Source organism: Hylobates moloch, unplaced genomic scaffold, assembly GCF_009828535.3.
Source record: "Hylobates moloch isolate HMO894 unplaced genomic scaffold, HMol_V3 SCAFFOLD_1, whole genome shotgun sequence".
Taxonomy (NCBI): domain Eukaryota; kingdom Metazoa; phylum Chordata; class Mammalia; order Primates; family Hylobatidae; genus Hylobates; species Hylobates moloch.
This window is the reverse complement of record NW_026652276.1, coordinates 182,456,761-182,468,281: the sequence shown is the minus strand read 5'-3', so window position 1 is coordinate 182,468,281 and position 11,521 is coordinate 182,456,761. Positions and strand designations below refer to the sequence as shown.

General features: G+C 36.5%; 1 protein-coding gene across 6 annotated transcripts in view; it reads right to left on the bottom strand.

The window, feature by feature from the left end:
* MAGI2 (membrane associated guanylate kinase, WW and PDZ domain containing 2) overlaps positions 1-11,521 on the bottom strand; it is a 1,482,569-nt gene that overhangs the window by 165,006 nt on the left and 1,306,042 nt on the right. For 5 of the 6 annotated variants that reach the window (XM_032761229.2, XM_032761232.2, XM_032761231.2 and 2 more), the window contains one exon: positions 6,569-6,610. The exons of the other annotated variant lie outside the window; for it this stretch is intronic. In XM_032761229.2, coding sequence (XP_032617120.1) covers positions 6,569-6,610 — 42 coding nt within the window. The remainder of the gene's footprint in view (positions 1-6,568; positions 6,611-11,521) is intronic. 6 annotated transcript variants of the gene reach the window in all.

Sequence of the window (11,521 nt, the reverse complement as noted above, 5' to 3'; positions counted from 1 at the left end):
AACTGATAGAAGCAGGTATTAAGTAAAATTCCCCTTGCTTAAACAGGATAGTTGTAGAAATTAAGATGACATTTCAGAGAATTCTCATGGGACAAAAATCCATGTCTGAGCCACATAATTATACAGTAGCACTCGTTGTAGAGAGAGGCTCATTGAATGCTGGCCAGGCAACTATTTTCCAGGCTCTGCAGTAGGTGGGACTGCTGGAGTGATCCAGTGTACAAAGCACAATTATACAGGCTTGCCTTGGTGCCCAACAACCTGGGCTATTCCCAGGGATATATGAAAGGCATCATTCACTTCTGAGATGTAGGCAAATGCCAATTATTTGTCTGGTGCTCTTTTAAATAAAGATGAATCAGGCACTTAAGTACATATGTTTGTATGCATTGTACAAGATTCAATGAGCATTCATACCCTTTTATGACCAAATGCACACATGACCAAGACCTTTTCCATTCAATGAATAATATGAAACTCTGCAAGAAGAATAACCAGTTAGACCTCCACATCCTTTAGAAATTGTATAATCAGTCATATTTTAAAGATGGGAGAACTTAAAAAATTCCATTCCTATTAAATAGAGGTGGTGGCAGAGGAAAGATGAAAATTTTGCCTTACACTCTATGAGACACAATTGGCTTTTGAACTCAGTTTCTTCTGAAGTCTATATATCATATATGAAATCACATATTGGGGTGTGTGCTAAGGCTTTGGGAGTCTGGAGGCAGATGGAGTAGAGCTCTACAAAATTATAGCAGGTAGCTGTACTCCTCCCAAGGGAAGGAGAAAGACAAGGGGAGATCGGAGATGACAGATATTGCTCAATCACTGTTCAAACTTCTACAAGTTGAGGATAATACAACTGCTCATGGCAATCTCTTCTGTAAGTCACTTTAAGCTTGAAGGAACTCTAGACCACATACACATTAAAAATACAAATAGAAGGTGCTGTATTTGTGACACTTAAAATGATAGAGCCAGCATATGTTTAACTGGAACTTTTCATCTCCTGTATTCTTCTCATTTTTGCATCATCACTGAATATGCTAAGTGGGAAATTGTTCTTCCAGTGACTTCAGCACCCATCCATATTGCACAAGGAGCTTTATAAGACCTTTATTGTGTGATCCATCTTATTTGCTACGTAAAACTTCTCCCCTAAAGAAATGCTGAAATTATGGCGATCTCAGGAATGGAACTTTGAGAGGTGTCAAGGCACAAGAAGTTTGTCTTTTGTCAGAGAATCTGTGATTCCTGGAGGAATTAAGGGGCTTTTCTTCAGTGAATAACTTATGACTTCTTTTTAGGAGAAACATCTAGATTTCAGCAAGTAAATTTTATTGAACTCTGAAGAACAGAGACACGAACAAGGCATTTATTCTCCTCTTCCTGCTCTTTATGCACATTTTGGTGACAATTCCGATCCTGTTGCTCTGACCCACCCTGATTTCAAATATAGGCTGGTATGTGCCAGCCATTTATTTCATCTTCACTCTTCCATTCTTCCCAGCAGGGGTGGCCAGCTTCATGGTTCATAAGCAGGTAGAGAGAGGCAAAGACAGACCCCTTAGAGAAGAATGCTGGTAGACATGATTTATTTTTTATTTCTTTGTTAATTTTGAACACAGATTCAGAGGCTGCAGGGTCTGGACATTTTAGAGAAATAGGCAACTGGAAAAAAAGTTCATACGATAGATTGTGCCTTGAGGCAGCAGTATTTTTTTTTTTTTTTTTTTTTTAGGGAAAATAAGAACATTTTAGAAAGATAATTTTTCTTTGGTTTCTTTTTTTCCTTGGAGTCTGGCTTTACAAAATAACTAAAATGATATGTACAAAGCTGGGGGACATCATTCTTTTTCCTTCCTGCTTTGTTAGCTCTCTTGGCAGATTGTGGTGTTTCTGAGTTTCCCCTAGCTGCTCTTCTGGCCCAACGACATGTTTCAATTACTGTATCATGTTTTATCTCTTTCCTTATTAATGCAAGAACTTAAAGTGAAGAAATCCAGGGGCCAACTCTTTACCTCCACTGCAACAGAGTCAACAATCACTATTCCTTTCTCTTGTTTCAAGAAACTATGCACCAGGGAGGTTGTTAGATGAGGGTGTCTGGTAGACACCTATTTGGACCTGAGTTGCTTTGCATGTTGTTCAACTGTGCCCCACCAACATCCCTTTACTCTTCTGTTCCCTTCTTTATTTTTTCTGTGCTCTTTTTAAAACAATCTTCTTTTTCCTCAGCACTTTTTGCAGAACTGTCAGGGACACTCTCAGGTGTCGCTTAATGCAGCTCAAGAGGAGGCAGTGATTGTAAAGAAATGGACTAAGAGGAGACAAAGCATTCTTTGGATATTAGTGTTCAATGGCCGGCTGTGGCTAGTGTTGCTTCTTAGAAGTTGGGTCCTCGGATCCTCAGGCATTATGGAACAAAGCATCTCATGATCCTCTTCCTAGATGGAATTTTACATGACCACTGTGGCAAGTTACTGAAATGAAATTTAGAAGTCTTAATTTATTCTGGGCTCACACCAATATTGTAAAAATGAACTTTATTTTTATTTATTTATTTTTTTATTATACTTTAGGTTTTAGGGTACATGTGCACAATGTGCAGGTTTGTTACATATGTATCCATGTGCCATGTTGATTTCCTGCACCCATTAACTCGTCATTTAGCATTAGGTATATATCCTAATGCTGTCCCTCAAAAGCAGCAAATGGTGAGCACATCCAGGTATCAGGACAACCTCTCTCATAATAAAGAAAAGCAGATTCCAAAAGTTGATTCCTACTTCACATGAAGACTCTAGGGCTTCCCATGCTGTATGTTTCCTTAGTCTTGCTTTTGAAAGAAGTAGCTTTGTGCACAGTTAGGGAAAAGGCTGGGTAACTGAACACAACTGATTAATTTTATGAATGGATTCAATCTTCAAAAATGCAAAGAACAACATTTTTATGAATTAATTTGGCACATGGGATGCTGCTGTAAACATGTCAATTAAAATTTGGTACTTGAATCCCCTTTCATGTTTTAATTAAAACATAAGTACCATGGCTTATCATCACAATTTGGCACAGAGGATACATTTATTCAATTTTTCCTGCTGGAAAGAGCATCACATTTTTGGCTTTTCCTTGTAAAGAGATCTAGGAAAGTTAGCATGAGGAAGATATCAGGAATCAAAAAAGGTTATTAAACATGGTCTTGACTTCTGGATTTCTATGCACTCCAGATATAGAATGAGTTAAACAGGAATTATATAGTTTCTGTTGCTCAAATCTAACATTACCTAGTAAGTAGCTAATACTCTATCCTTTAAAATATCCCTTCTCTTTGCTTGTTTGCTTTATCCCTGTGGATATGTGAATGTGACCAAGCACGTGTTAGCCATAGTAGAAGCCATCTCTCCGTTTCTATTTGGTTCTCTCCTCAGGCTTCACATAAGCTCAGATTTTTCCATCCTAAGTATGACTTTGCTCCTTTCTTCCATCCTTTCTAGGAAAAGTAGTCTCTAGGGAGCCTTCACTCTACCTCTGATTCATTCCTGCCAGTCTGGTTTATGCTCTCTCTTAGCACTACTGCACTCTTTAAGGTCACTATGCATGCTAATGACCAAATTAAATGGCCCTTTTTTCTTTCCTCATACTGGTTGATTTCAGTGCCTTATTTGATATTGTTGATGCACTGTTTATGAGTTCAGATTTCTTTTGATCCTAAACAAGGAAAGATCTCCTTTGGAAGTCGTTTCTGTGACACCCCATTTCCTGGCTCTCTTATTTTTGGGTGGAGTTGCCCATTCAAAGTTCCTGGCCATAGATTCCATTGTTTCTCACTAATATTCGCCTTAAGTGATGGCATAATTATCATTGGCCGTCTATAGTGTTCCATTATGCACAGTCTGTAGGAGTTGCTAAATAAACATTTCCTGAATTTAGTTGCCTTAAGGCACTCTCCAGTCTCCTAGTCCCAATGAACCACAGCATTATTCCACTATGGAGTTATCACTTAGTTTCATAAATAGGTATTATTTGGAACTTCCTACTATCAATTTTGCCTCTGTACCTAAGGATCTTATGCAGGTAAAGTTAATAATATACCTTATAATTATGATAAATGTATCTGAGTCAGAATCATAACACGTAATTTGATAAAAGACATTTTATAAATGTGACAAAAAAATATGTGGCATCTACTTATTTTATCTTATTTTATTTTATTTTTTTTGAGATGGAGTCTCGCTCTGTCTCCAGACTGCAGTGCAGTGGTGCGATCTTGGCTCACTGCAACCTCCGCTTCCCAGGTTCAAGCGATTCTCCTGCTTCAGCCTCCCGAGTAGCTGGGACTACAGGCAAGCACCACCATGCCCAGCTACTTTTTGTGTTTTTAGTAGAGACGGGGTTTCACCATGTTGGCCAGGATGGTCTCCATCTCTTGACCTTGTGATCCGCCAGACTCGGCCTCCCAAAGTGCTGGGATTGCAGGCATGCACCACCGCACCCGGCCATTTTTGTATTTTTTATTAGAGATGAGGTCTTGCTTTGCTGCCCAAGCTAGAGTGCAGTGGTGTGATCACAGCTCACTACCACCTCAGATTCCTGAGTTCAAGCCATTTTCCCGTCTTGTCTCGGTCTCCCAAGTAGCTGGGACTGCAGGCATTCACCACAGCACCCAGCTAACTCTTTAAATTTTTTGTAGAGATGGAGGTCTTGCCATCTTGTCTAGGTTGGTTTTGAACTCCTGGGCTCAAGCTATTTTCCCACCTTGGCTTCCCAAATGCTGGGATTACAGGCATGAGCCACAGTGCCAAGCAAGATATATTTATTTTAAATGCAGTCATGATTTTCCAGAATATTCTGATAACTTGTGTGGACATTCAACCAACTATTTGGATTGGTTCTTTTCTTCAAAATCTGAATTGCACAGTAACGTAATATACCCCGACTATATTATAACTTTTGTCTCCTAAGTAATGTATTTTTTAAAAAGGTAAACTATTACTTTGCATATATGTCAAAGTAATCTAAACTACTGGGCCACTCTCCTTCTCTTGTTTTTAAATGAAGTGCATTCAGAATCTGAGATTTTTAAGACATGTGCTTTTTGTGACCAGTAAGCTGAGATTTAAAATTCCAAATTAAATCTTGATTTCATTTTGCAACTGTAATTACTAGGTCCCATTTTCTCTCTGGGCATAAGACAATGTTTTTAAAAAATTACAAAGATTTAACAGTCAGTATAGAGGAATAATCATGCTTTAAAATTTGTAGACCAAGCTAAACAAATACTTTAGACATTATTTTAGGAGAAAACACTAAATAATATCTTCCATATTTTCTACATATCCCCCCAAAAATGACATGGAAACTTACAGAATGAAATGATCTCAGGCACATATATTCTCCAAGGGGTGTTAGAACATGCTGAGATGGATAATGAGCTGTCATCATGGAAACACTCTGGAGATGTGTGCTGTGAGCCCACAGCCCTGAAATAGTGCTACTATTATAAAACACTATTTTCCACAATTGTTTGTGTATTCTGGCTTTCAATCTGGTGGTCTGATTAGCTGTTTAAAGCATTTTCATCACGAATTCTAAGAGCAAAAAAAAATTAAATCTTCTTTTTCCTCCAACATTTGTACAATAATGTTAAATATTTCAGCCTAAACCAAAATTAGTGTTTTCGAAATGGTTAAGTAAAAAAAAAAAAAAAATTCCTTTTAAGCAAATTAATTGGTTATTATTGAAAGCTCTTAAAATATGATATTTTAGCCTAACTTAAAATCTTATTGAAATATAGTATTTTATAATTGGCATGGTTTAAAAAATTAAGTTGATATAGATATTTACTTGATTTGAAAAGAATTTCATTCTATGTTAGGAACATTTCTAATCCGTTCTTTGGAAATGTCTAAATTGCAAATCTCTTGAGGCCTTCTAGCTTCTTAATTTGTATCTAGTCTAGTGTTATTCAATGCAAATAAAATGTAAGACACATAAGTAATTTAACATTTTCTAGTAGCCACATTTTAGAAAACAAAACAGATGAAATCAATTTTTATAATACATTTTGTTTAAATTAGTATATGCAAAATATTATTTCAACATAAATCAATATAAAATAATTAATGAAATCTTTCTTTTTTGTTTGGGTACTGCCTTTGAAATCCAGTGTGGATTTTACACATACATCACAGCATATCTAAATTTAGAACAGCCGCATTTCAAGTGCCCAATAGCCACATTTAGCTAGTGGCTACTGTATTACATAGCACGGACCTAGTCAGTCTGATGGCTCTCTTTGGCAGCTGTTTTTAATCCAGCCTTTTACTAGAGTATTTTATGAAAGAAATTCATGAATATGACTGTTTTCCTTTGTCTTTTGTTGGCAGGCATTTAGGCTCACCATGATGAGACTTGCTGTCTACCTTGAATACATGTTTTATGTAGGTGACTAAAGTAGCACAGTGATTATATACTAAGAAACTGATACTATCAGAAGAATGATTTGTTACACAAAATGGAAGACGTTTTGTTCACAGAACTGTGAGTACTGAACAATACTTGCCAGAGGAATCCATTCGAAAACTGGTCCTGGGTGGCACTTGTTCTGGATGGGAAAATGGGGAATTAAAGTTGAAATTCATTTATGGCATTTTAAAATTCATCTTTACTTTCTTTTTGTTGCTATCATAACTCCCCCAACCACAATCTCATACTTATGTTTAATACTTTTTATTTTCCTCTAAGATCCAAGTTAGTGGACAGATTTACCCTGCTTTATGTATGAGCATGTATGTAAATATGTTTCTTTTACATGCATCCAAAATAGAAAAATCTGAATTTCTTTATAGATCAGGGTGGAATAAGATCACCATTTCTAAATATTAAGTTTTGATTCTCATTATAAGAATACTTATTTGAAAGTAAAGTCAATCTAGAACCTGAAAGGTATACAGAAAATATAGGTCCTTTAAAATTAGGTTATAATTTTGTGTCATAAAACGTTGAAGGGAAAAGTGGAAAATCCAATCAATGATTGTATTGATTTATGTACACTAGTCCAAATATTTTGATATTTCCAATTATCTGGGTAGTTGAAATTATGTATAAGTAGTTGAGTTAAGTTGGTTTATTTTAGCAATAGAGATCCTTTATAAGAATTATGATATAATCTGTGCTACTTCTAATAACATAAAAATTCAAAAAGGTGAGTGTAAAACACCTTTAAAATGTAGGCATAGCCCACATTTAGAATTCTAGAACCTAGAACAACCTGGTTGCATACTGTGTTCTGGAAGTATTCGGAGACATGTTGCTCTCATACATGAACATTTTTCAAGGGTAGGCAAGGCTCCAATTGACATGCTTCCTCCTACTCTACATGGTGGAGGTGTGCAACTCCTTAGTGCATGTTTGAGAAATGCAGACTTTCACCATGTCTTTATCTGGAACTGCTAAACGTGAAGAAGAACATAATTAAATTGTCCCTTGATTTTCATTCTGCCTTCTAAATCCCTGGTCTTAATATCATAGAGGCATTAACAGAGTGACAGAGATGCAAGGCACCTTTCATTCCACAGATGGTTAAGACCCAAAATGCTAAGTGACTTGCGTAAGGTATTCTATACTATCTCACAGGAAACTCTTCAAGATCCTTTTTAGAAAACATACTTATTATATCTAAGTTTTAAACTTTTTTTTTTTTTTTTTCGAGACGGAGTCTGGCTCTGTCGCCCAGGCTGGAGTGCAGTGGCGCGATGTCGGCTCACCGCAAGCTCCACCTCCCGGGTTCACGCCATTCTCCTGCCTCAGCCTCCTGAATAGCTGGGACTACAGGCGCCCGCCACCGCGCCCAGCTAATTTTTTTGTATTTTTAGTAGAGAAGGGGTTTCACTGTGTTAGCCAGGATGGTCTTGATCTCCTGACCTCGTGACCCGCCCGCCTCGGCCTCCCAAAGTGCTGGGATTACAGGCGTGAGCCACCGCGCCCGGCTCTAAGTTTTAAACTTAATTAGAATGCGTTATCCAATAAAACTCTTTCTTGTTTCATTTTAGTATTATTATGAATAAATAATACACTCTTTTCTGACGATGCTATACATTTTTTCCTAACATCTCCAGATATTCTTCCTATTCCTTCATGGTTCTGTCAGTAGAGAATTTCCTAAACCACACAACTGGGTTTAATATGAGATGGGCAGAAGACACACGTATGCAAACCTCTGGTCAAGAAATACTTAAGAAGCTAAAGATCTACGTTAAGATATGCTGAGTTACTTCTATCTGAGAGAACGGCAGGATATTTTTGCCCCTATGATGAATTTCATGTTAAGTTTATCATATTGTTTTGCTTTAGAATCATGTAAGGAATTACAGATAAAAATTAACTAAACATTACTAAACCTCTCTAAAACATAAATTCACACTGTAGGTAGAAGAACTGTATAATACTCCTCCCACACGTTTAGGCTTCAATATGTAAATTATTTGTTGCTTGGAAGAAATTTCATACCATTATTATTTTGGTCTATAAATTATATATTTATGATATATAATCATCAATCATATGCGATTATTCCTTAAGAGCATTTATAGAGGAGGCAACTTACAGTTTTGAAAGGCAGAGAGTAAGAATATAGTATAATAGAACTTCCCCATTCTGAATGTGTTAAGATGACACAATTTTATAAGATAGTTGTACCATGTAAAGCACTATGAAAAAAATGAGTATTTTATCCTTAAATTTTAAAAATTAAAATAAGACCAAAGTCTGGTTGCTTTTTCATTGAGCTTTGTTTCAAATAAAGAGCCAGTCGGCTCATGGAGAGCATAGCAATCATTCCTGCCAGGTAAGCTGTGTTTTCCCAGTAAAGGCAAATTAGCTTTCTGGCAGAATTGTTATTTTTTAAGAACTTTCATGTTTGGTGTGGCTGCTTAGAATTATGACTTGAGAAATGTCCTTTTGTCTGTATCAGGGATGGAAGACTGCTACCTTCAAAACGCTTCCATTAGGTATAAAACTGACATTTTATGTTTTACTCCCACGAGGACCTACTTGCCATCTAGCACTTAAACTCTGTAGCCCTGACGGTCTCATATTTATGCATGAATATACATTGGGTTACATTGTCAACTTGTGCAACCAACAAAATGCTTTGATATATTAAATAACTTTCAATCAAGAGCTGATTTTTAGAGTTTACTTTTTACTCCTCCCCCTGCCTTTATCCCTTAATTCCAGGATCTTTTAGTTTTAAATTACTGAATGAAATAAATTTATAAGCTCTAGGATTGGATCTAATTTCTAAAATTCATGGGAAAAATATGTGTCTTACCACAACTTTTATTTTGCTATCTCTATATTACTTAGCTCACACCATGTTATATACTACTTAGCTCATACCATATTACCATATGGTAATTTCCTGTTTCAAAAGGAACCTGTTGGAAATATAAACGTTACCACAGTTCCTTAGAAAGCTGAGGATACCTTTTTAAAATTAGATTTCCAAATTAATTAAAATCTACATATTAAAATGGCAGACACAGCTTAACTGGATTTACTGATCTTCATTTCAATATATTATAACTGCAAAGTAATGCACAATGTGATATATTAGAAGCTCCAGCTGAAAGGCAAATTTTTTTCACAGATCAAATCGTAACATACATTATACTAAGGATAACAATAATGCTTTTCCCATGAGAAAAGGGTGCAGAAAATTAATCTCTCAGTACAATTGAGGACATTTAAAATGATAACATTATTCCATCTTTTTCTATCCTTTTATTTTTCTAATGCTAGAGTCACTGGTAAAAGTGTTTTAACATTTACTTATCATCTTATTTTAATATTTCACTAAAGTAAGATTGTGTTCCAGAGAACATATGTTGGGGGGTACTTTAATGCCATTGGACACCAGCAGTGTTCAAGCAAATCAGGCTGGGGCTTGATCTAGCACAGTGTTCACATGTGAGGGTGTTTTCTGGGAAGGCACGATGGCCTTTCAGGATCACCTAACAGCTGCCTGTAGCTATGGCATCCATGAATTTATTTAAACCTTTCTGAGACTTTTTGATATTTCCAGCTTGGCTCAATTGGGTATTTAATTACGTGGGAAAAGGAGACTTGGAGTCAGGAAGGTTTGAGCTGAAAGATTTTCACAGGCTTCAGAGCTCTGGTTTTGAGCACCCTAGATAGATACTACCATATATGATGCGACTTCCCCCATCACTTTTCATTTAGAGATTCAAGTGGTGTTCTGTGGTGAATAATACTATTACAGTACCCCATCCTTTCAAGTGGCTCTGCTGTTAGGATGGGAGACAGTGCAAACTACAACTCTTGCTCACTAATAACAAGGAAAGAGCAGCAGAAAACCTGATAGTTTAGAAATACAACCACCCGTTTGTGATCAGCCATGAATTATATGTGTATTACAATACTGAACAATGAAAGAATTCAATAATCAATGAACAACAAACGAGCAGGATAACAGCCATAGATGTAAAAAACGTAACTGTCCATTTTTGATCTGCCACGAATTATAATTTCATTTCAGATATAGTACTAAAAAACAGTTTGCTTCTCCATTATACTCTTGAACTGGCCTGTGATCACTTTTGATTGCTACCTTTGCTATGATACTCATCGCTTATTATTCTAATTCTGGAAAGGAAAATTGATTGTGTGAGCTCTTTTGAAGACATTTCCGAGAAATTTCTGTTCTAAAGAGGTTATACCATAAGGCACATTACACCATACGGATCCTTGACATTTTTATGATTCTACATTTGAGTGATGTCTTACCGCAAAGGAGTGTGGACATGGTGTACCTCATAAATTGTTTACTTATAATAACCAAAGTTCAATGTGACGAGAAAAAAGTTTGAACAACTTCAGTCATAATTCAACTTGGGTTTAAACCAAGGGACAGAACCCTGAGAGAAGAGTTTCAGGAAATAAGCATTTTTCTTTTCCATTCCTGGTTGCATCTGCTTATTGCTCCAGCTTTCAAGGCTGCAGTGTGGAACAGGCCCAAGAAATGTCCCCATGAGCTGAATGTTAAGACAAACCTTTAGAGTAAGACTGGCTTGAAGAAAAGTGAAGCAACAGGACAAGGCCCTCTATCCTGTATCAACACACCCATCAGAATGATCAAGACTTAATTTTGTAAGATTCCAAAATGAGCAACATTCATTTTCTTTGGGAAGCACTTTATACTGCCTTGCCTATCACAGTTCCTCTTTTTAGTACCAGTATCTAGCTGTAGTTATCTAACTATAATCTTTCCCAGAAGAAGGAGACCGATGAGATTAACTCCCTTTCAGTTTGGTGACTATTGTGATGTTGAACCTGACTTATTTTCTGTATTAAGAAAGAGGACTCCATGGCATAGTACTTAAATGTGCAAAACCTTACTACCTATTTTTTTCTACTTCATTTCTCATGCACTAGATTTGTACATATGTCTAACTTGCTGGGTATGGAAGGAGTTTACTGGGAGTTTGGCTACTAA